The 26,152-nt window shown below is 43.1% G+C and overlaps 1 protein-coding gene across 7 annotated transcripts in view; it reads left to right on the top strand.

Annotated features, from left to right (window-relative positions):
* Nucleotides 1–26,152, top strand: part of NEXN (nexilin F-actin binding protein) — a 110,101-nt gene that overhangs the window by 31,225 nt on the left and 52,724 nt on the right. For 2 of the 7 annotated variants that reach the window (XM_068239174.1, XM_068239175.1), the window contains exons 2-10: nt 13,775–13,859; nt 14,960–15,151; nt 17,800–17,881; nt 18,978–19,126; nt 21,710–21,751; nt 22,480–22,677; nt 22,941–23,120; nt 23,564–23,749; nt 25,636–25,836. In XM_068239174.1, coding sequence (XP_068095275.1) covers nt 13,833–13,859; nt 14,960–15,151; nt 17,800–17,881; nt 18,978–19,126; nt 21,710–21,751; nt 22,480–22,677; nt 22,941–23,120; nt 23,564–23,749; nt 25,636–25,836 — 1,257 coding nt within the window. In that variant the 5' untranslated portion in view covers nt 13,775–13,832. The remainder of the gene's footprint in view (nt 1–13,774; nt 13,860–14,959; nt 15,152–17,799; nt 17,882–18,977; nt 19,127–21,709; nt 21,752–22,479; nt 22,678–22,940; nt 23,121–23,563; nt 23,750–25,635; nt 25,837–26,152) is intronic. The other 5 variants (XM_068239177.1, XM_068239180.1, XM_068239176.1 and 2 more) reach the window with 4 other exon arrangements.

Here is a 26,152-nt window from a genome sequence, read left to right as displayed (position 1 = left end):
CTGTGGCAAACACACAAATAACGGTGCTGCATTCCTTTTTTTCTTTCTTTGTCTGAAAGAGTTAAACATTAGGTATGAAAGTGACAATTTCTGTCCGGGTCAGGACTGGGTCAGACTATAGCATAACCCTCACTGATCAGTAATTACAGCCATAAAACATTTTCCTCGCAGTAAATGGCTTCTGAGAGCAGGAAAGAGATAAGAAGGGTCAGTAGTTCATAGATTTTAGCTCTGGCATACTTCAATGAATGTGTCATTGAGCAGAGACAATGAAACCGTAATAACTTGAAAAGTACATTTAAATTTAAAATAAAACTGGGATGTCTTAAAATGTCATTTTTAGGAGGAGGAGGATAGATACTATTGTTTATCTCATCAGTTTATTTTCACCTCGAATGTCCTTTTAACCACTTCACATCCAGATCTTGTTTTCCCCTAATGGACCAGAGCAGTTTTGACGCTTTAGTGGTGTCCCTTTTTAATCAGCAATAACTTCATCTGAACTCGTGCTACTTAAATGATCTATATATCGTTTTTTTCAAGACAAACTAAGCTTTCATTGTGGGGTATTTGGTACCAAGTAAAATGTTCCTCTATGCATTTTAATGGGACCAATTTTGACCAATTTCTGATTAATAATAAAAAGTGCTATTGACATAAAAACTGTGTCACCAGTTAAAGGGATACTGTAGGGGGGTCGGGGGAAAATGAGTTGAACTTACCCAGGGCTTCTAATGGTCCCCCGCAGACATCCTGTGCCCGTGCAGCCACTCACCGATGCTCCGGCCCCGCCTCTGGTTCACTTCTGGAATTTCAGACTTTAAAGTCTGAAAACCACTGCGCCTGCGTTGCCGTGTCCTCGCTCCTGCTGATGGCACCAGGAGCGTACTGCACAGGCCCAGTATGGTCTGTGCCTGCGCCTTGCGCTCCGGGTGACATCAGGGGAAGCGAGAGTGGTTTTCAGACTTTACAGTCTGAAATTCCAGAAGTGAACCGGAGGTGGGGCCGGAGCATCGGTGAGTTGCTGCGCGGGCACAGGATGTCTGTGGGGGACCATTAGAAGCCCCGGGTAACTTCAACTCATTTTCCCCTGACCCCCTTACAGTGTCCCTTTAAAGTCGCCCCAGTATAGATATCCAGATGTGTCCCCAGTATCACCCCCCCCCCATATAGCCAGATGTGTCCCCAATATCAGCCCCCCAAGCATAGCCAGATGTGTCCCGTGTTTGCCACCCCCAGAATAGATTGACAGACGCACCCCCAGGAAGAGTGCCCCTCTTTATAGCAAGATGTGTCCCCGGGATCAGGATTACCCCATTATAGCCAGATGTACCCCCAGGATTAGCGCTGCCCCCCCATTATAGCCAAATGTGCCCCTAGTATTTGATTATGGCCCCCCAGGTGCCCAGATGTGCCAAATTATTAAATCCCCGCTCCTCTTAGTTAATCAGATGCCCCCCAATAAATGTGTACCCCCCTTTTACATATCCTACCCCCCATTATTGATAGCCAGATGCCCCCCCCCCTCCCCCCCCCCCATCAGGCAGCCCCCTTGGTGCAGAAATCATTAAAAAAAAACCTCCAGCAGGCAGCCTCATTCACCTTACCTCGTTCCTGCGACTATCCTGAAGTCAGAGCCTTCGATCCCTGCTCTGCAGTCAGCCGCGTAATGCCGGTTACCCGGGTCCCGGCTTGATGACGTCATCAAGCCAGGACCCGGGAAGTCGGCAATACGCGGCTGACTGCAGAGCGGGGATCGAAGGCTCTGACTTCAGGATAGTCGCAGGAACGAGGTAAGGTGAATGAGGCTGCCTGCTGGAGGTTTTTTTTATATGATTTCTGCACGGAGGGGGACAGATGAAGGATTGCTGCAGTTGACTACTGCAGCGATCGTTCATGGGAGAGGGGTGGACTAATTGGCTACAAGGGAACATGATCCCTTTTACCAATTAGTAATGCAGCTGAAAGTGCCGATTGTGCACAGCAGGGCTGCAAATGTAGTCAGTATATCTACCTCAGGAAGGCTTGGAGGGTGCCACAGATAACGTAGATATACTGCAGCAGTGGACAAAGTGGTTAAGTGTGTCTTTGTGCATTACAATGCGTTTGTTTCATCCTACCGCAATGCCTCTCTGTGAATGGGGGCTAACTAGAAATCAAGGGGCACCATGTAAAAAAGAACTGAGGGGGCCATCTGGATATGAGTGATGAGGACAATGTATAGTTGAGGGATAAGGTACAATGCACTGACACAGAAATGTAGTTATCCCCCCTCTTCCCCTTACAGGTTCTGCATTTATGAATACTGACGCATATACGCATATTAGCGCGTAAAGACCCAGTTTGCACGTGTTAAGCGGCTTTTTGCTGGCGTGCTAACACTTAGCACGCTTTTGTGAATCAAGCCCAAACTGATCAATGTACTCTGCAAAGCAATGTAGAATATGTATCAGTGATATACAGTATATGTATAAAAAATGTACTGTGACAGAAGAACTTATATTGACAGAGTAGGCTGCCTTGAGATTTGAGATGAGTGGTGACAGAAGGACTGTTTGGTCACCTGTTCCATTGACACCCAGCTGTAGCAGTGATTGCTGTGACCTCTTTGGTGACTCATAAACTTGTCTGTCAGCTGTAACAACAGAATTACTACACAACTCTCTCCTATTATCTGGCACATCCAGCCTCATGCTCCACAAATAGGTCCTGAGATTTTCAAAATTCATCTTTTTTTTTTTTGTTGATGGGTCATATGCATGTATTGTACTCGGTGGTAACATTCCATCTTTTTGACAGCACGGTATTTATTTATTGTATTTATAAAGCTCCAACATATTACGCAGCGCTGGTATGTAGATATTTCTGTTTTACTCATTTTTTCTTGCAGCAGCAGGGACAGTCATACTATCTCAGGAAAAAAAACACTGCGCTGTCATATCTAACTTGCTTTGTAAACACATGTGAGCACAGCATAGATCAGGCATGAGCAAACTTGGCCCTCCAGCTCTTATGGAACTACAAGTCCCACAATGCATTGCAGGAGTCTGACAGCCACAGTCATGACTCATAAAGGCAAATGCATTGTGGGACTTGTAGTTCCGTAACAGCTGGAGGGCCGAGTTTGCCCATGCCTGGCATAGATTGTACTTCAGCAACTACTTCAGAGGGGTAAGTTGTATTTCCCTTCTCAGCCAATGTACCAGAATAAAGCCAAGCTGACTGAGATAAGATTAATTACAGCAGAAACATTTATGATTATATTGGAATGTTTGCAATGCAGGGTCAGGTTGTAGACTGCATAGCAAACACAGAGCAGTGGGTTAAAGGAATTTGATTGTATGGCTGACAGTCCCACTTTATAGAGGAGTGTAGTGATCTGTTTTTTTTTTTTTAGTGCAATTGTATACTAGTCAGAGGACATTTAAGGCTAGGTTCACAGTGAGACGTTGCGGAGCTGCGTTATAAAATTTTATAACGCAGCTTACCGCAATGCAATAAAAAGTCTATGCACCCGTTCACAGTGCAACGTTAGCGTCGCATTGTAATGTGTAGCGTTATGGTAACACACTTCTGCAGTGTTACCTCTAAACGCACACGTTACCAGGTACAGGAAAGCATACTTTTCATTGACCGTATGCTTTACTGTACCTACTGTATGCAATGGTAACGCAGTGTTAATCTGCGTTATCACTTTTTTGTTGCGCTGCGTTGTAATGCTGTGTTGTGACTTTACAATGCAACATGCCACTGTGAACCTAGCCTTAATATAATTATATTATGATCACATATTATGGGGAGTTGTGTTCCATATACTGTATACAGTTAAACAACATTGTATAATGATTTTGTCCAGTGGTTATGTGAATTGTGGAAGTTGTGCTCCAGTATAGCAGAATTGCATTATGGGCATGTATAGTGGTCGAAACATGCTGTGGGTGCTTTATGCATAGAGTGTAATAGAATTGCATTCTCATCATGTTACGCTGATGGTGTAAAGCTCTGTCTATAGAATGTGATACCCAGTGGTTGGATCAGGTTTTGGATTCTATGTATGCAGTGCTAGGATTATGTCTAGTGGTTAGGCTGTGTTGGAGGCACAGGGGTTGATTCACTATAACAAATAGAGTGCCTTATCAGAGTTAGTGTGCCTTATCAGAGTTAGCGTGCCTTATCAGAGTAGCATAGCAAGCGCTACAAACTTATTCCTGCTAATTGGCAATGACGAGAGCTCCACTCGTCCTGCCTTGAGCACCTGCGGGTCCAATCACTGTAAAGGATATTATCCTGCACTTTGATTGGGCCAATAGGCTGCCTATCACTCGACAGGAAACTTGACTTAGTTAACTTAACTCTGATAAGGCACGCTATTTGTTATAGTGAATGAACCCCCCCCAAGTGTTCTCTATGTTGTGTGTTACAGACCTGTGTTATGATTGTGTCTAGTGGTTGGGATATATGGAAGTGTTCTATGTATGGAATGTAGCAGAACTGTACTACGATCTTGTCAAGTGGTTGGGTTAAGTTGGGGGGTTAGTTTACTATATATAGAGCTTAACATATACCTGACCCGAAGCAAAGGCACCTGAAGTAAGCACAGAAGTATGTTTATGCTGGTTCCACATACCTCTGTGCATCGTCCATTCCTCTCCTCTCAGCCCCTGGAATCACTCCTTGAAAAAATTGACTTTCACCTTAAAGAGGAAGGAACTATAGCGAAAAGGGGAAAAAATAAATCAATGCATGCAATGCAAAGTGAGACGTTAAATAATAGAACAGAGATCAAGAAATGATTGATGATGTAATGTAATTTGTTCATGTTGTTTGATCCACAATCAGCTTGCACGTCATCATCTTTACTACTGGCAGACAAGAAAAAAAAAAGACAGCACCAACTGCCATTATCTATAACCCCACCCACTAACAATATGATAGGCTAAAAGTTTTTTTTTTTTTTATACATATACATATGCACAGAGTAAGATACTGATGGCTTGGCAGTTGGAAACGGACATTTCCCACAATGCAACACTGTTCACAGACAGGAAACTGTAAGGACCATGGTCCTGACATCATACTGTGGGAGGTGTTTCACCACAATATCAGCCATACAGACCCCTCTGATGATCTATTCAAAAAAAGGAAAAGATTTCTCATGGGAAAGGGGATATCAGCTACTGATTGGGATGAAGTCCAATCCTTGGTTACAGTTCCTCTTTAACTCCTTGCCGACCGCTCCACGCCAATTGGCGTGGACGCGGCAGAAGCCCCAGGACCACTCCGTCATCAGTCTTCCAGTGGCGATCGCCGCTAGGAGACTGTTAGACAGCAAAACTGCCATCTATTTACAATGTACAGCGCTTTGATCTAAGGCAGCACTGTACTGGGGACAGCCGTGTGACACAGCTGTCCCCCTGGGAGGCACAGAAGCGATCGGCTGTCATAGGCTGATGCTTATGACAGCCGATCGCTGTGATTGGCAAGAGGAGGGAGGGGCGGGAAATTAAATAAATAAAAAATAGGACATTTTATTTTAAAAAATAAACAAAACAAAAAATAAACAACCAAACAGCGATCAGAGCCCACCAACAGAAATCTCTGTTGGTGGGCAGAAAAGGGGAGGGGGGAAATCACTTGTGTGCTGAGTTGTACGACCCTGCAGTGAGGCCTTAAAGCAGCAGTGGACTAAATTGTAAAAAATAGCCTGGTCCTGAAAGGGTTAAGTTCCATTTTAGGCAGGAAAAGTCGGGCTCGCCACAACACTCGCCATGCCTGCCTCTCTCTACCCAAAAGCAGTTAGATGTCATAAGTAATGAAAAAGTTATTGCTGTATCAACATATAAAATGTCAGAATCAGGAACCTGAACTAGTTAAATAAAATTGCATTATGTCGTGTTGGAGGTGTAGTACTCTATACGTTGTGGTTGGGTTGGGCATGTTGTATTCTACATATACAATAGAACGAAATTGTGATTGTATTAATTGATTAAGTGATGTTGGAGTGTTATACAGTAAGTGTGAAAATAGATGTATATGTATCCCTTGGATCTTGGATTTAAGTCCATAATAAACCATAAAGCTGAATAATCAGTCATTAGATGGAATGATGGATTGTAACAGTTGTTACACAGAGAAATCAATGAGTTATTAGCCGTAACAAATGCAGTACCTGCATGACCTATCTACTCACTGTCCAAATCAATACTCATCTTCATGACCAATGTATGGATAAGTACATTCATGAATGTAAATGTTACTTAACCACTTCCGTACTAGCAGTCTCTGGCCCCTTAGTGTACCAGAGATGAATAGGGGGGAAAAAATCCTACATACTTGGGGCTTCCTCAAGCCCCCTTCAGCCTAATCGCTCCCTCGGCATCGTCCTCCGCTTCCTCGATCTTCCGTAATGAGTCCCGGTATCTTTGACCAGTCGGCCGGTGTGGCTGCACACGCTCCCCTGTCTTGCTCCCGCTACTAGGAGAGTTCTGTGCTTGCGCAGTAGTTCTGCACAGGCACAGAAAGCTCCCAGCGACGAGAACCCGAGGTGGCTCTTTGGGGGGCAGATGGGACATAGAGCCATGTTCTCTGCCTAATCACATAGCTCTGTGTCCCCCAACCGCCGCTCTCTGCCCCCCCCCCCCACCGCCGCGCTATAGTCCCCCGAGTTTAGCGACAAGATTTGTCGCTAACTCGGAGGTAAGCAACGGGGAGAAGAATTCCCTGTTTAAAACGCCCGCCAGAGGTGTTCCTACAGGGTTTCCTGAGCTGCCATTGGCCAGCTCTCTCCTCTCTCCTCCTGGCCATGCCTTCTGCCACTCTCCCACCTCCCATCTCACTATGAGAGACAACACAAAGCAGCGTCGTGGCAAGTGAAAGTGGGCCATTGCGGCCCACAGGAGCGTCGGGGAGCAACAGTGTTTGCGGCTACCTGATCCGCTCAGCCCTGTGGATCAGATAGCCTACTTTTTTTATTTTTTTGAGTCCAACTTGGGCTGTCTTTAAAGACCAGAGACTGCTGGTACTACAAAACAGGGCTTACCAACGAATCGCCGCACAGACCTGCCAATTGCGCCGCTCACCCATCGCTGCAGGTCCATTGCTATGACGGCAGAGCTCTGTGAGCCGGTCAGGAGCCAGTTTCATTGCCTCCTGACTCTGTAATCAATGTAAGACAATGGGATTGGCTCACAGTGATCACTGGGTCAGGAGCCAATGAAATTGGCTCCTGGCCGGCTCACAGAGCTCTGCCGTCACGTTGACGGCAGGGTGAGTGAGCTGCGGCGGGGGCAGAGCAGGGCAATCAGCGGGACTGTGCGGTGGCGATGTCGAAATCTACATACTGTCAGAAATAAGCGGCCACAAACCGCTCAAAGCTCCTTGCTTCAGTGGGTAGCTTCTGTCCGCATCCGAAGAGGTGATAACATTACCTTTTGTTTACATTCCTTTGTCAGATACATTTATTAAATATTAGGAAAGTGCTGAAACTGAGTTCTCTCTGCTTCTAGCATGTGTGCAGTTTAAAAGTCATTACTAAACAGATTTTAATATATAAATATAGCAGCTATGCAATAAAATGCAATGGCAGCTTTCAAAGCAGATAAACTGTACTTTGGGAATTTGTCATTTGTAGGCAGACAATATTACTATTGCACAACTCAAATATGATAACTGTAATAGAAAGTAGCAAAACACATTTTTATTGAATGTTATGTCAGAGTTTTATCCCACTTTAAAGAGCAACTGTAGTTAAAATGACATAATGAATACAAATGCTTATTTTTTACAAAATTTATTTGCCCCACTGAAAAATCTTTCCTCTCCCTGATTTACATTCTAAAATTTATCACAGATGGCGACGTCTTTAGTACTAGCAGGTCATCTGTTCGTTTATTGGGAATTCTAAATTCAGTAGAAAATATAGCTGGTCTCACAGACTGCTCGGGGAAGGAGGGAGAATGTCGCAAATAAACAGCCTAGGCTAAGCCTCAGTGGGAGGGCGTGCTACATACCAATATACAGCAATATGTAGTTATAGGGAAGCATTTCTCTCCTGGGGGCGAGATCCGCCATTTTGTCTGTGGCCCCTGGGGGACCCCCTGACAGCTGCCTCAGGGGTCCGTGGAATCCAGGTTGAGAACCACTTTTTACGGCTTTCTATGGCTTTCTACTATATATCACTACAGGGCCTCTTTAATAGCATTCTCTGGTGTCATATACAGTATTCCTCAGCCAGTGTGTGCCCAGTTCTGTACAAGTTATACTCATTATTATGGATGGGTCTAGAGTATTTTAGACTGCACACATTTGGAGCTGGCACTGGCATTTTAAGCGAAGCCCAGAATCCAGTCTGAGTCAAAGAAAAAAATTGTGGATTGAGATTACTTGTAGAACAAGAATTACATGCCAGAGGCAGAGAGGACAGAAGAGGCAGCTAGAACCTGCTGCTGAAACTGTGGATGAGAAATCTACTTTGACGATTCAGTAAGGCCTCGTTTCCACTTGTGCGCCGACACAGCTGCTGCCTCTGACAGCTATGCACGGCTATGGGATTCGGACAGTCCCGCACAAAATTATGCTGCAGGGCCTCAGATTTTTCCTTGGCCACAAACTCGGAATGCCTTACATAGACTTCTATGGGCTGCTAAAATCCATCCGAATTTGTGGGAGGGGAATCGGCCCAGATTCGCAGCAATGGAAACCTAGCCTAACAAAATGATATCAGCAACAGTAAAATGACATTGCAGTTTTACACATGATGCACAAAAGCATGACCACATTTTATCTAGGCTAAATGATGCGTTATTTGATGTGATAACTAGTTACTTGAGTAAAGGTGTCCGTACACTGGCAGATGGCCAGCAGATTCGACCATCAGATAGATCCCTGATTGAATCTGATCAGGGAGGGATCTATTGCCTATTGCTGTGTAGCGTACACAGATTTCCAATAGATTTCAGCATGAAGTCTTGAAGTCTGTGCAACCACCTCTGCCCATAGGGCCCCCCAGGCCTCCCCCATGTAATGGGTACCCCCCGGGCCCATAATGAGTTTGAAAGTGTTGCTTAGCCGCTGTCACTGCTCCTCCAAAGTCCGGAGTCTTCTCTCTATTCCCCCTGAGGGTACCTGTACTGAGGTGCTTGGGGCCCTGGTGCAAGTTTTACATGGGGCCCCAAACACTCTATGATATGGAGCCCCAACGAGGGCACAGAGAGAGGAGCGGTGAGGCTCTGGGGTGCAGGAAGGCTCTATAGGCCCCAGAGCCTTCTCTCTTCTTAGGTAAGTATCTATTTTTCTTTATAGATTCCCATTGATCCCTTTAAACCCTCCCTCAAAACTCACTTTTTCCATCAATCATACACTCTACCTCAGACCATTCCCCTTCCAACCTCTGGCCAAGTTGCACTCCTACTACATATCCTAAAACACCCTGCCTCTAGGTATGCTTACTGTATACTACCCAACTCTTGTCCCCCCCCCCCCCCCCCATTACATTAGATTGTAAGCTTGCAAAGGCAGGGCTCTCTCACAAAGCAGGTTATTTCAGCACCTGGCGCTTAGCGCTGAAGCTGGGCGTCATCGTAGCACCAGTGTTATGCTGCACGCCCCGCATAATGGTAATTCAGGGCTCCGCCAATCGCCAGACCCCAGATTACATCTCCCTCTGAAATGCTACAACTCGGAGGGGGAATCATTTTTAACGCCACCGGGGATTTGAGCGGCAGCAGGGAGAGCCGTCACTCAGCTGACTCTGCACCCAGCTCACCGGTGGAGCCATAATACATACGCCTCACCCTTTTGTGTGTTGGAATTTGTTACACATTTTAATTATGTTGCTTTTGTCACTGTAAATAATCTCCATGCTCCCATCCAGTGACTGACTTAGGCCCCGTTCACATTGCACGCGTTGCCGTCTGCGTGCGGGAGGCAGAAACGCGCGACATCAGAAGTGGATAGACTGCACTGTCTGATGTTCACACTGCATGCGTTCCAGACCAGTGCAGTCCGCAAACCCATGCTGCACGCATTTTTTAACAAAACGCATGCAAACGCAGATGGAGCACGTTAATATGCGTTGTTTTCCGATTGCACGGCCATCTGCGTTTAATAAAGCATTGCCTTTTGCTCATACTGTGCTGTGGGATCTGGTTTTTCTTGTATTCCTGTATTGTCGTATTGCTGTATGTCACCCCTAAATATTGTCTGTAACTTAAACTAATGTCCAGCGCTGCGTAATATGTTGGCGCTTTATAAATACAATAAATAAATAATAACATGAGTTTTATGGAGTCAGGAAGGTCATTTAAATTCACTTAAAGGGACACTGTAGGGGGGTCGGGGGAAAATGAGTTGAAGTTACCTGGGGCTTCTAATGGTCCCCCGCAGGCATTGTGTGCCCGCGCAGCCATTCCCCAGTGCTCCGGCCCCGCCTCTGGTTCACTTCTGGAATTTCAGACTTTAAAGTCTGAAAACTACTGCGCCTGCGTTGACGTGTCCTCGCTTCCCCTGATGTCACCAGGAGCGCACTGCACAGACACAGACCATACTGGGTCTGCAGAGTATGCTCCTGGTGCCATCAGCGGGAGCGAGGACACGGCAACGCAGACGCAGTGGTTTTCAGACTTTAAAGTCTGAAATTCCAGAAGTGAACCAGAGGCGGGGCCGGAGCACTGGGGAGTGGCTGCGCGGGCACAGGATGTCTGTGGGGGACCATTAGAAGCCCCGGGTAACTTCAACTCATTTTCCCCTGACTCCCCTACAGTGTCCCTTTAATAAAATCAGACACAATAGAGTTGCGGAGGCATTTATGAGAAGTGTTTGAAGAAGAGTGATGGGTTCAGGGGTCTGGGAATCAGCTAGGAGGAATGGCTTGGACACTAATTCATTCTGTTGGAGATAAGTAAAGAATTTAAAGCTTCAGCTGATAACATTTCAGACTATTGGGAACCTGACTGGTCTTCTCATATCTACTCTCCTAGAAGCTCCCATAGCTCTGAAATGTAGGAACGCATGTGAGGCCACAGGAACTGCTGCAGGGGAGGCCAGTGTACACATTTACAGCCCTCATTGGCTGTTGCACGCAGGAACTGCTGCAGCGGAGGCCGAAGTACACATTCACTGTCCGCAAGGGACTGCTGCAGGGAAAGCTGAAGTACACATTCATGGCCCTCATTGGCTATTGACAGCTGGAACTGCTGCAGGGGAGGAGCCACAGCATATTTGCAGCCCTCACTAGCTGGGGCACCATGATCAGACAGAGCACCAGCACTGTACCGTCAGGGTGCGGCGCACCCCTTGCCTTTCAGTGTGTGACCTCGATCTACCCAGTAAGCCTGCGATTGACTGGTAGATTGTGATCAACGTAACTGAAACTAAGGACATGGGAGACAAGTTTTTAATTGTATTCTATCCTAAACTGTAGTTCTAATTTAACGTATCTTTAAAGTGGATCCGATATAAACTTTTACTCATTGCATAATTGTGTTCCTTATCATATAGTTTATAGAGCATTTCTTAAGCCAAATACTTTTTTTGATTTGTTTTAATACCCTAATTCCCTATAAACTAAACAAGCCTCGCCCACAGCTTCTCCAGTGCCTTGGCACTGTCAGATTCATGTAGCAAGGGCATATGGGAGTTCAGTCTGGGCAGGAGGAGATTACTAACCAGAGTTTTCAGAGGCAGAGGGGAGGACGACAGGGGACTGAATTTGTCACAGGCTGAGGGCTGGAGATGCTATCAGCTTGCCTGTGTTTAATGGGACAAACAAAACATGGCCACTCTCATTGTATCACAGGATTAAATAATCATAAACTGTTGAAGCTATTTGCAGCTAGATTTGCTGAGTAAACTTTAAACTTTAGATAAGATATATAGACAAGTTACTTGTTATAGTTCGTTTTTCATCTCAGATCCGCTTTAACTGTATCATCAGCTATTCTTTAAAAGAACGAGTCCCAGCTGGAGAACTGATCCCGGCCTCTGAGACCCTCTCTTACGCCGATTAAACAGAATATATTTGTTTATTGGTGTTTGGCGTTCTTATGGTAAACGAACAAACATCCTTGTCTCTTTGCTTATTATATGTATTATTGTTGGTTTACTTTATATGGTAATGCGCTGTGAATTGCATTCTTGTGTTTGTGGAGTTTGGCAGGTAATTCAGGCTGGGATATGGAAAGCAGGGCGAGGAAACAAGCTCAGCGTATTTATGTGTTTACAGCAGCTGTTATGACTTTTCATGCCTTGCGTTTTATATAGAGTGTCTGCTAATAGTTCTCTCGGGAACAAGGTTGTCCTTAGAGGTTATCCCGGGAAAATGTGTCATCCACTGGGGCTGATTCCTTGTAATACGATGGGTCCCTGTGCTTACCAATAAGTGTGGAGCTTGGGTGGGTGCATCACTGACCAATATTACTACCTCCATGTGGTATGAGGGCCAACAGATTTTTAAAACTGTGAACAAGATGTATATGTAAACTCTTATGCTGCATGGCAGTAGAAAAATTGGCCAATCACAATTGGATGTGTGAACGCACCCTTAAAGTGTAGCTGAGATTGGAACTTAATAAAAAAGTATACATACCTGGGGCTTCCTCCAGTCCTATCGCTCCCACACCGTCCACCTCCTCGTTCGTCCACAAGTGGCCCCAGTAAATCATCCAGTCACCGTAGTCCGGCTGCGCTCGCTCCCGTCGCCGGGAGGGTTCTGCATGCGCAGTTGACTCCCAGATTGGAGGACTTTCCAGGGCCAGTTGTGGAAGAGAATGGAGTGGGAGCGATAAGCCTGGAGGGGGCAGAAGGAAGCCCTAGGTATGTATATTTTTTTCTTAAAGTGGATCCGAGATAAACTTTTACTCATTGCATAATTGTGTTCCTTTCATATAGTTTATAGGGCATTCCTCAAGTCAAATACTTGTGTGTAATGTGACAAACAGAACATGGCTGCCCTCATTGTATCACAGGAATAAATAATCAATCAACTGTTGAAGCTGTTTGCAGCTAGATTTGCTGTGCAAACTATCTAAACTTTATATACGATATATAGACAAGTTAGTTATAGTTAGCTTTCATCTCGGATCCGCTTTAAGTCCCCATCTCAGATCTACTTTAACCACTTGAGGATCACAGATTTACACCCCCCCCCCCCCCCCGGTGACCTTGCTAAATTATTTTTACAAATTAGGCCACTGCAGCTTTAAGGGCTCGCTGCAGGGCCGCACAACACAGCACACAAGTAATCCCCCATCCTTTTCTGCCACTAACAGAGTTAGAAAACTAGTTAGTCTAACTGCCAAAATAGTAAGATACCAGCCAGCCTCCCTACTCACTTGCACACTATATTGGCAGCTAGACCTAGCAGCTGCCATTCAGGAAATGATTTTAAAAACAAATAAAAACCCAGAGAATCCCCCATGAGGAGATGGACTAGTCCAAACCCTGATGGCTCTGTCAGATTTTAATTGCTTACTTTTTTTTCGATGTAGTGGTCCTTTAACTAGACAGGAAAGCAGCGGGAGTGTTAGAACACTACAAAATATTTTTTTATATATAGAATAACTCCATTTCTGGTGGCAGTGGGACCTGAAGCGTTAGCACAACAAATATTCTTCACTGTAAACCAACTTTTGAATGATGTTTACAGTTGGCTGTGCATTTTGCTGAACCTATTCATAAGCCATTGTTTCATTTGTTCAGGGCTGACCTGGACGCATTGACCGTAAAAGTAAACAGGATGAGAAAAGGCTTAATGTGATTTATTTTGTATGATTTTTAGGCTGAGCACTCAAGAAATCTGATTTCCGGGGGGAACAGAAGGGAAGGGACAATTAATCATGAATGACGTGGCTCAAAAAACAGAGGTAGGTTTTTTTTTTATTTTTTACATTTATGTTTTTATATTAATCAATTAAGTATCAGAAGTCTCTGGCCCCTTGAGGACCAGAGACTTTCTGGTAAAAAAACAAAACTGGGCTGACCAACGTCACGCCACATGGACCCGTCTCTCTCGCCGTTCACCCGTCGCTGCAGCCCACTCACTCTGTTATCGGTATGACGGCAGAGCTCTGTGAGCCGATTTCATTGGATCCTAACCCTGTGATCACTGTGAGCCAATCACAGTGATCATAGGGTCAGGAACCAAAGAAATCAGACCCTGCAGGTCCCCCCTCCTTTCCCACTGTTTATAACTATGAGAAGCAGCAGCTTAGCTCACCTTAATCATGGCTCCCGTGGCGATCACAGACCTCTCCTCACCTTCACTGTTCCCCTAGTGCCCGCTTCTGCTAACGCTGCATTCAGCAGAAGCCTGCACTAGGGGAGCAGTGAAGGAAAGGAGAGGTCTGTGATCGCCGCAGGAGCCATGGATTAGGTAGCCGAGCTTCTGCTTCTCATAGTTCTATACAGGGGCAGTGGAGAACACATTGGGGGGAGGGAGCAGAGGACACACGGGGGGGGGGGGGGGGGGGGATAGCAAAAACAGGGGTAGAGGAGGACAAATGGGGGCAGAGGAGGACATACAGGGGAAAGGACACACATGGGGGACACATTAGGTACAAGGGTGACACAATAATTGGGGGAGAATATCTACAAGATGCTCCTGGACCATGGAAGCACCAGGTTTAGTATCGATGGGGAGAGGAGGGCATATGGATCTTACAGTAGTATTTACAGTAAAAGGGCATTTCAGGGCTTCTGTACCACTTCTACCTGTTTTTTAAAAAAAAGTTGTGGTGTATGTGATGTTACTAATGGAAACTAGAATTTCTCTCATTAGTTTGGTTGAGATGCTTCATAAGTGGTGTTGTCAGATTTACTCCTTGCCTGGAGAAACTCGACTTTTGCTTCTACGGCAGCTCTAAGTGAACTCAGACTCACCCCTTCCCGTCTCTGCCCTCCTTCCTCCTCTCCTTGCCTAATCTATCATTCTCTTCTGTATTTTCCTGTTTTTCTCATCTTCAAGATTCTGCTTAATACATCTAAGCCTGTCCAAAAAATCTACGTCCCCAAGCTTGAAACGGGAGATGTGATGAATAAGTTTGAAGCCATGCAGAAAGCTAGAGAGGAGCGAAGCCAGAGGAGGAGCACAGACGAGAGACAGCGGAGGAAGGAGCAGTATAACAGAGAGAGAATCTGGAACAAGAGGAAGCAAGAGGTTCTCTGTCCGCTTGTACATTAATGATGTTCCTGCATATTGTACTGGCTACAGTACACCTTCCTGATCTAGTTTTCCTAGCAATGGAAGGCATAAATCACATGGGAAGGATAATTTACAAACACAGCAGCTTCTAAAATTATCTATAGACATTAGATGATTAACCAGTTGGACCATTACTGGTTAGATCAAAGCTTGGTGTAATTTGCCTTTTTAAAACAGAAGGAGACGTGCAATAATTCAGCTATAGGTGAACATTTGTGGTTATCCACAATGCACTACTACTGAATATGCAAATTATCCCTTTTCGCCCTTATTAAGCCAAGCAAGCACCCAGAACCGCTGGTGTATAGCAAGCCTATAGCTTTAAATTTTACACAGCCATATCAAACCCACATGTAAACAGTCTGTTTCGGACTTTTGGTCCTCATCAGTACATGGCAGGGATTGATACGGCTGTATGAGATAGGGCTTGGACCAGTACAATAGAGTAACCAAGCAGCTCAGGGTGACTTAAACTACTAGGAATGTATAGGGGGATAAAAGGTACAAGGGCGAAAAGGGATAATTTGCACATTCAGTAGTAGTGTATTGTGGGTAACCACAAATGTTCACTTATAGCTGAATTATTGCAACTTTCCTTCTGTTACTAAGGCAAATTATACCAAGCTTTGCTTTTTTTAGTAGGAGGGCTTTTTGGTTCCTTTTACCCCCCCCCCCCCCCCCTATACATTCCTAGTAGTGTGGGTCACCCTGAGCTGCTTGGTTACTCTGTAGTTAGCCCAAAACTGTGGCATAATTAAAATAATGGAGGCCCTCATCAAAACCTTGATGGTGCCTGAAGGAATACCTTTTTGCTACATAACAAGTGTGGCCACAACTACACCTTATCTGTATAATGGACCCCTGTATAAGAGGGAGGGTGACTATGTAGATTGGGCCCATCATTCCTCCCACTGTTGTTTTGCCCTTAGCAGGAGGCCATGGGGGCTCTAACTGCTCGCTCCAGTACAGGGCCTCCTCCACCGCAGGTGTTGAGTAGTGATGTCTAGGAGAACTCATGGAGAAGCAGTTTTGTCAGGTCATAGATACGTACGTTTCTGATTTGCAAATCTATCAGCTGATCAAACAAATCATATATGGTGCTTCTTCTAGACATAACCATCCCTATTGTTGAGTCGACACTAATTATGGATAAGTTGTATGGAAGGGTTCATGATGGCTACAGTTGTTATATAACCCCAAACCACAAAGGTATGCGAATTGAAGGGAGTCCTTTCAGTGTATTGCTGAGGGCCCCATGATTCTTAGTTGCGCCCGTCTGCCCAATATCACCAGTGCTAACCATGGGAAATGTGATCAACTAAGCTTTACGGTGTTATCAGAAAAGGCATTGTAAGAGGTTACCTGGCCCTCTGCTTTTTCTATAAAATTGTACTTGCATGGTGGGCTTAGTTTGTGTGCTAATCTTTTATTGAAAAGAGTTCAAACCAGCTTTGAACATCCAAAGACTTCAAAATATCTAAAGGGAGCATCAAGTTAAGCCGCAACTTCCTTCACCAAAATAAGTAAAGCTCTGCATTGCAGAAGAGTACATTTACCATAGTGATTTTTATTTTTATATCAGAAGCCACTGCCAAAAGAGAAATGTGCATAAAATGTCTAAATTTGACTAACCAATCATCTTTTGTGTTCTAAGACTAGGGTCTCACGCCTGGTCACCCTAAGTATTTCTAATGTAGAAGTCTGCATGTATAGTGCAAACTAGGGCCATTTCTGGGCACAGACCATCCAAAGACCTGGGGAATGGCCAAGATTTTTTGTCTAAATATGACTAACCGATCATCCTTTGTTTTCCAATTTTGGCAAAATGTTATAGAAAAATATTTATTGGTACAAAATTTTTTGGACTTCCACCCTAGCAGCATTCTTTCTTTATTACGCCGTGGAAGAATCCTTATGTGCATCTAGTAGGCATGGATGCCTGAGCCAATTTTTTTTTATATATTTTATTTTTCTGGCCTTGTGCTGATTGACTGTGCCACACAGAAATTTGTATTGCGGCCTGATGAAGGGCATATTTCCGCTATAAAGAGTCCGAAACGAACATGTGTCGTTGCCTGTAAAATACAAAACCTGTTTAAAAGTCGCATCAAGTCAAAATATAATCCCTATCAATCAGCTCCAATCACTCATGTCTTGTGGTATTTAATGGATCACATGAAGATAAATTATGTGGAATTAAAGAAGGTTTTATGAATTTTCTTGATATTTTGTACCAATAAATATTTTTCTATAACATTTTGCCAAAATTGCACTGGATTTCTTCGTTTTTTGAATTTAAGTCCTTTTCTATAAAATTACCACAGTACAATATATTCCAGCTTTTGCAATTTCACATGAAGCCTTGCAGCTTTCCAGTCCCACTGTCATCTTTAACTGAGTCTACCCCACTCACCCTCTCCATATATTGGGTGTCTGTACGTGGGGAAAAGGGGGCTCACATGCTGCTGTAGGGGGGGGGGGGGCACCAAATAGATCAGAAATAGCCATGTTGTAAAAGCATTATGGTAGAAAAGAGTAATAACCTTACACTTTAATCCTTCAGTTTAAGGTCTTATACCTACTTCTCTATTCCAATTCATCAGATTAAAGAACTTCTAGCTTCCGACGATGAAGAAGAGGAGAAACCCAAACAGGCCGAGAAAGGTTTTGTCCCAAAACTCTCCGGTAAGTGATGTACAAACAATGAAGTTTATTCTGCTGAGGCTAATATCCCCTTAGTCACATTTAAGGAGCTGTGTTCCTCCACTGCCCCCTTGTGGTCACACACACACACATTACACTAGCTGCCTATTCTATAACTTGCATGTGAGGAGCAATTTACAAAGTACAACATTAAAGGGTTGCCTTGATCATTCACAGTAAGAGACCCTGTCATTTACAGGTCTCATCTGCCCATAGCTAGAAAGACATGGGAATATGCACATTGTGGAGTCTCTATAGTAAACAAAACAGAAATTACAATTTCTGTACAATTAACAAGCTGACACATCATTGCATTCCAGCGGTTCTGGAGGTGTGGCTAGCTTACAGGGACAGTAACGGGTGATTTGCAAATTCAGCAGTGATGCATTGTGGGACTCCTCATAATCTCACTCCAACCTGAATAATTGCAAACAGTGCTGTTCAAATCCGGATCCGGGAGATACCCGGATAGTTGCTACCCGGATATCTCCCAGTAAACCTGTGCGGGGACATCAATCTTACCTGTCTGACGTCTTCTTCGTCCGTCCCTCGGCGCCTCCCACAATGCGCTCAACGCGTGTCACGTGATTACAAACAGTTCCTCCTTCAACCCGGAAGGAGGAAGTGTTTGTAATCACGTGACCGCCGCTTGAACCGCATCGTGCGAGGCGCCGAGGGACGGACCGAAGAAGACATCAGACAGGTAAGATTGACACCCCCCCCCCCCCCCCCCCCCGCGGACAGGTAACTGGGAGAGAACTATCCGGATGTCTCCCGGATCCGGATTTGAGCAGCACTGATTGCAAATACCTTCTGTTTTAAGAAGGCACATTCCTGTTTTGCATAGCATTTTAGTAAGAGGGCTTTTTGGTCCCTTTTAGCCCCTTACACATTCCTAGGGGTTCTGGTTCACCATGAGCTTGCTGGGCTAGCCTACTCTAATCAAGAGGCCTCCATGGTGGATCAATTACGAAATTAGAGTTTTAGTAAGCGGATGTTTGCTGTGTTGATATTATAACTTGATCCACCCAGTTAATTGGTTGAATTCCAACCAACCTAATGGCTCCTTTCCATTCAGGGACAGTTAAAGGAAGATTTGCAGAGATGGAGAAGCAAAGACAGGATGAGGAGAGGAAGAGAATGGAGGAAGAGAGAAAGAGGCGGCAAGAACAGGACCTGAAGGAGAAAAAGAAGATTCAGCGTGAATTGGCAAAGAAGGCTGAGCAGGTATGTCTGTAGCCTCATCCCTAGCAGCTGTGCCTATCCATTGCTGGGTCCCAACATGAAATATCTGCTGCTGGTTAAGTCCTAATGTTTTTTGTTTTGTTGCATCAGGTGCTTACGGATCGCATGGGTAACTCACTGCCTTGTAGAATCTCATAACCAGCATTTACAAATACTAAATGGGCTTTGTTTTCAGTTAACAGATTGGCTCCGTAGCTGACAGTCACTAGGGTAACTCAATCCTGTAACAACCTAGAACAGTGATCTGCAAACTTGGCTCTCCAGCTGTTAAGGAACTACAAGTCCCACAATGCATTCGCCTTTATGAATCATGACTGTGGCTGTCAGACTCCTGCAATGCATTGTGGGACTTGTAGCCCCTTAACAGCTGGAGAGCCAAGATTTCAGATCACTTACCTAGAGCAAAAGAACTGAGCAAATGATGCAAAAACCTGTGAAATGAAGTTGTCCTACGAATACTCGTTGCTGACATACATTTCTCCCCTGTTTTTGGTTAAATAATTCACCAATCATGTTCAAAGGCCAACTAGATAAGTAAAGACTGTCCACACTCTCCAAAACCTTTAGGAAACTGAAATATATCTATACAGAATGAACCAACTAATGAAGCGCATGATGATGTTAGGGTTCAAATAAGGTCAGGGATTCATCCCACGTACCTTATAGGATGAAACAGTTAGATAGGCTTGGCACCAAAATAACACCATCATCAGCATTGCACAGCCAAAGAACAAGAGTATTGTGAATTGATATTCCCATTACTCCGTGCAAAATCAACCCATACTCTTTATGACAAATATGCATACTAGTAACTGTAGATTTGACTTTAAGAGATTTTTGTGTTCCAAGGGATTTTGGAGTTGACTTGTTCAGATCCTGAATTTGTAGAGGGCTAATCGGATTCGGAAACTAGGTATCAATGATTAACCAAATTCATTCTGTGCTTAGTTGTGGTTTAGCTCGGGCGAAAAGGTCATTGCAGAATAAGAAAACTACCATATTAAATTTTACTTTACCTTTCTACTCACTAGCTCGCAGTTTCCTGTGCACCCTTTTCACAAGCAAGCGCTGAGTGTGATGGAAGTAATAACTACATGCCATCCCACAATAGGGAGGTTTTCAGGAAAAAACAAACAAAAAACATTTGCATAAAACATTTATATTGTGGCCCTGGAATTGCTGATATTGGTGACATACAGTTTTTACAAAATGATTCCTTTCATAATCTGTTTTTTTCATGCTTTGCTCATTGTTATATGCCCTGTTTTGTAAAAGGGGTGTGTTAAGGGAGAGTGATCATTCCTTTAAGTCAGTTTGGCTTCAGGATTTACCAGATTTTTGTTATTCTTAACTATAGAAATAATTTAGCCAAGAGCTGTTTTGTCCAAGTCGTAACTTTGCAGATAAGCATTATTGAATAGCGAAGTAGTAGGAGGCGCGCGGATAGATACAGTATGTATTGACAATAGCAGTACCTCTAAAGTATATAGTAATATAATAATTTAACTTGGTCCTACCTTAAGAATTCAGTAGGCCTTGGTAAAATAAAAGGAAATTTATTGGGCACTTTAAAAAGACAACGCGTTTCACGGCGTGAGAGGCTTCCTCAGGTCGAGTACAGTGCCTAAAATAGCACAGTCTCCAGTTCGGGACGCCTGTATGAACGCCGCCGCTCACTGTGGAAATACTATTAATATATATTTATAGTATAGCATATATAGTATATTATTATAGGTACTGCTATTGTCAGTACATACTGTATCTATCCGGGCACCTCCTACTACTTTGCTATTCACCTACTACCCCTTGTCAGGGGAGCCAACCACCCCTGGTGGTCCTTGTAAGGAGCTGCAACCTTCACCCAACATATACAAGGCCGAGTGGAGACAGTACTTCTCCACATGCTGTTGTAGTGTGGTTGCCTCTTGTTGCAACCCAGCCTTGTGAGTATAGCTTTATCGTTTTGAAACACCTCGCTTTAATACCAACGATAATACACCAGATTGGGCGCTCCCGGTCTCCTTTTGTCTTTTTATCTCTCTGCAAGCATTATTGAATGTTCAGGTCTCCATTTCTTTATGCACAGTGAATTTAACAGAAACTTCAATGTTCTTTTTTAAAATTACTTTGTTTTTGTTCTAAAAGTTTTGCTGTACTTTTTTGCACATGAAACTTGTGTTAACTACAGCAATCAGTTACCCCTTCTGAGAAACGTAAGCTACTTTGAAACCTAAACGCCACAAAACTTTTCCCTTTTTAATTTTGTTTATAACAGCAGGTCTTCTACCAAACCTGTGCAGACAGGTGTTAATTCTCAGAGGACTGAGAAGACACCTTCGAGACAATGGAATTCAAATGATCTGTTTTTATGGATGTTTCAATATTTATAGTCACCGGTCACCTTAAGGTTTGAGATTTTAAGTCCCAAGCTACCTTTTTTTCCAGTGCATCAGTGAGGCGTTCAGAGAAGATTATTTCTGAGGGACGAGAACATCTCTTTATTTTTTTCTTCTTTTACAAGAGATCCTTAGCAGGGTTTGACACTTTGGACTTCTCATTTAATAGATTGAGGACATTAACAGTGCGGGAAGTGACTCGGAAATGGAGGTAAAAAGATATTTATTCCGTTAAACATCCTTCCTTCTTTTTGTTTTTTCTTCTTTTTCATTCTGTATGATTGTCTTCACTAACACTCACTGGATAGTAATGAAGCAATCTTGGTTTTAACTCAACGGGAGTTTACATAAGTTATAAGATGGCGATTTGCCTAACTCCAAATTTAAGAAGGTTTAACACGACAGGTTAAGAAAATAGAAATTAGATGTGGTTTGAAAGAATAGATTCTCCCCCAAAAACATAGACGGTATACCCAACCCACAGAATGTCTACTTCTGTTGTGTATAGACTACGGAAAATATAAAACCTATACCTATTCAAAAACACCCATAAGTGTTTACCTTTAGTATTTGGTCCTGGGATTCCGAATCAAGGTTCTGTGTTGTGGTCCGCAGAAGATATTTATGATTGAAAATGTGTCACAATGCTTCCTAGATTTCTTGGAATACCTAAATATGTTCCTTCAAAAGAAGTCCCCAAAACACCTAAGAAGTTATGGATCTTGAAGGCTGATTCCCATTCATTTTTTTGAACGTGACTTCATGATGAACTTTCTCTAACCACAAGGTTGTCTTCTTCCATAATAACTCTTTCTGTATACTATAAACCTTCTTTGTTCTTAGAGATAAATTATGCAACTGACAGACAGGTTTCCTTTTAGCGAAAACATTGGTCTCTAAACAAGTCCACTAACCAAGAAGAGTGTTTATTTCAAACAGGAAGGAACGGAAGAAGTGGAAGTTGTGGTCACACCAGCAAAGACAGTTAGATCACCCGGGAAAATAAATGTTAACTTTGAAGACTTGGAAAAAGAAAGGGAGGAACAGGAGAGAAAAAGGCGTGAAGAAGAAAAAACAAGGAAATACGATGAGCATAGGAGGTCGTTCCGTGAAGCTAAGAGGCGCTCCTGCGCTATGGTAATGGTTAGATACGTTGGTACTGATGTAGCTACTATGCACTAACAGAATCAAAAGCAGGCCTTTAGTTAAAAGACTCAATGTCATGATGATCATCTCTATATATTAGAAAGTGGGGGGGGCATGAGGAAGAGAAACATGGAAAATGTTGTCAGGATTTTATGTCATTGATGGTAACACGCATAAAAATGGTTTACAGAAATCTGGTTTAGATTAAAAGGTATTTATGTAAGTATTTCAAACTTTTACCCCAACTTTCTAAGGATGAGACGGAAATTCAAGACAAAAAAAGCAAGGAACAGATAACACCTGGAAAGCTCAAGCTAACATTTGAAGAGCTAGAGAAAGAGAGGCAGGAACAACAGAAGAAGCTGGCAGAAGAGGAAGCTCGACTCCGTCTAGAAGAAGAGAGGAGGGCTTTTGAGGAAGCAAGACAACATGCGGTAATAAAAAAAACTCCACTGAGTTGGTCTGCTGATCACTTATTAAAACCACTTTTTAATGGATAAGTACCCTTAACACATGAGAAGATCATTTCCTTCTCTGTATTCTCCATGCCAGTTGTTTACTTCCTCCCCCAACCCCCTTAATCCAGATTGTTTTTCTATTTTTATACTTTAACCCTTAAATAGTTTTTTGACTACCTAAATTTAAGCGTGGGAATAAAGTAAGAATGACAGAACTCCTTAACTATGAAAATAATGACTTTTATCCATTTTGTGTCTTCTTGCATAGCAGACGGAAAAAGTGACTATAGTCTTGTCTTTGTTGCAGTTTGATTTTTCTTGGATGTTCCTCAGACATCCAAGTTTGCATGTACCGACAAAAAAATGTTACTTAGAAAGTCCAAAAAGACAACATAACTTTCTAGCATCTGTTTCTGAAGGTCAATGAAGACGAATTGGAACAGACGTACGCGTACAAAGAAGAATTTCGTCCAGGAAAGCTGAAGCTAAGCTTTGAGGAATTAGAGAAACAGCGAAAAGAGGAGGAAAAAATTAGAGCAGAGGAGGAGGCCAGGAGAAGGATAGAAGAAGAAAAGCGAGCTTTTGCTGAAGCAAGGAAGAGCATGGTAGAGTAGAAATCTATTGTTTCCATTAGTAAACTATAACTAGAACAAGACATCTGGTCACCAAGCACAGAAGTACTGTATAGTGGATAGGAGTCTTGCCTTGTATCGCAAGAGTCCCAAATTCAAAAACATAATGGTAGGTCAATAGGCTTTTCTTTAAAGACAAATGGGTCTAGACTATGGCTAGAGTTGCAAAATATACAACAGTCCCTGTTATCCAAAACTCAGACAACTGGAAGTCTCAATTAACCGGCATGCCCAAGGGATAATGGGAACTTTGTGTTGAGTGGGTTTTGAGGCTTTTGAAATACTTACCGAGCCTCCAACGACGTTTGGCAACCTTTCTGCAGCACCTAGCAGCTTCCATGCACATAAATCGGCGTGTCACCTGACCCGACATGTGTCAAGTGGCACGCTGGATTCTGTGCACAGGGGAAGCCGAAAAGGGACTAGGAGCATGCTAGGTGCTGCAGGAAGGCTGCTAGACATCGCTGAAGGCTTAGTGAGTATTTAGGGGGGAGGTTTGTGATTTTTAGCCAACACATGTATCCAGCATCAGACGAACCACGCTGGTGCCGGATACCCGAGACTCTGCTGTAAACGGGATCCACACAGAACCAGGAAAACCTACTGAGGGCACTTTAAAGTGGTCTGAAAGCCAGCATTTCTACTTAGCTCTAAAAGATTCCTTACAGCTTTAAAGCTACTATCCTAAAAAAATTCTAGCAGAACATAACTGAAATGGTTAAACAAAGCACGTTGTCCTGGTATTCAGCTTCAAATCCGCATCCAAACTGGAGAGAACAGTATATTTTTTATTTGTTAAACACAAATGTATCCACACTGGAATGTAAACAAACACTCTCTGAGAAACTGTCTCTGCTTCAGGCACACACAGAGTTCATAATAGCTCATTAGAGGATTTTAATATATAATAAAAAGCAGTTTTTAATAGAAAAGGAATAAAATGCAATGGCAGCTTTCAGAGCAAGATAAACTACACTTTGGAAACTTAATTTGTAGACGGACAATGTTACTTGTGCACAGAAGCAAATATGATAACTTTATGAGTAATACAAAGTAGGGAAACACATTTTTATTGAATGTTATGTCGGAATTTCAGACCACTTTAAGTGGTGCTTTCTCTTCTTAGCAGGCCATGCACTTTGAGTCCAGGCATCCACCTACATAAGATACGTGCTTTCCAAATGCTAGATCATTTCAACTCATCATTATACGATTATAGTTGTATTCATTCAAGTACTCTTTACCACTTTTATTTATTTTTTCACCATTCTCTCAGTTTAATGGTAAGTGTTTTCCGTGTCTGTCCATAAGCACCTAGAAACTTCACACATGGAATAGTTCTAATGATTCGGTGAACTCATTTCAAATTAGCGGAGGATGCTTAGGCTTCAAGTGAAATAAAGCTCAGCCTACACATGGGATCCCCTGATTTTTTTTTATTCCACAAAGCAAAAGTTATCCAAACTATTATTGTAAAACTATAGGACAGATATTTATCTTAAACTGAAAATAGTCTTTCGTAGAAATCCATATGATTGTGGAATTTTGGCTACACGTTGGATATCTGCATATTACTTACTACGCCATGCCTTCTTAACAGTGCATTATTAATTTGAAAACTTTTTTTTTTAGTTATTGCTTTGTTATGGGTAGGCTTATGCACTGTAACCTGTTTTGCATTAGCATTCATCCACTAATGTGCTGTAACTTGCTTTGGTTTTCAAAATTATATTAAAAGAAATTGCTTGGTTACCTAAGGTAATACTTTGTTGGGAGTGTAGATCCCTTATTAGTAAATCTGTCCCATTGGCTAGTAACACTTTTTGGCGTCTTGTAAATATGCTGCCTTTGCTCCACAGGCTTCTAAAGACGAAGAAGATGAAGAAGACATACAAGGACTGGAAGCAGTAAAGGATTATAATCAGCCCGGTAAACTGAAATTAAGTTTTGAAGAACTGGAAAAGCAAAGAAGAGAAATAGAACAGAGGAAAGCAGAGGAGGAGGCTCGGAAGAGACTGGAGGAAGAGAGAAAGCAATTTGCAGAGGCTAGGAAAAACATGGTACGTCTTCTTCATTTTAGCTTTTTTTTAATGGTTCACTGTGCCAAACTTTGACTGTTGATGCAGCTTTCTATTCCTTTTATAATCATATATAAAATATAAAAATTATAGGACGTACACTTTGAATAGAATGTGTAGCATATATACAGTATGTACAGTATATATATATATATATATATATATATATTACTTGGGGGGGGGGGGGGGGGGGGCGTTGGGTTTGGTATTGAAAACTGATTCAAAAATAACAACTTTGGTTGCTCAGGAAAGTGTGACATATTAAGAAAGGTTTCACAGGTCTGACTGGTAATGTTTA

Source organism: Hyperolius riggenbachi, chromosome 6, assembly GCF_040937935.1.
Source record: "Hyperolius riggenbachi isolate aHypRig1 chromosome 6, aHypRig1.pri, whole genome shotgun sequence".
NCBI lineage: Eukaryota > Metazoa > Chordata > Amphibia > Anura > Hyperoliidae > Hyperolius > Hyperolius riggenbachi.
Note: the sequence above shows the minus strand (reverse complement) of the source record. Positions and strands in the feature narration are given on the sequence as shown.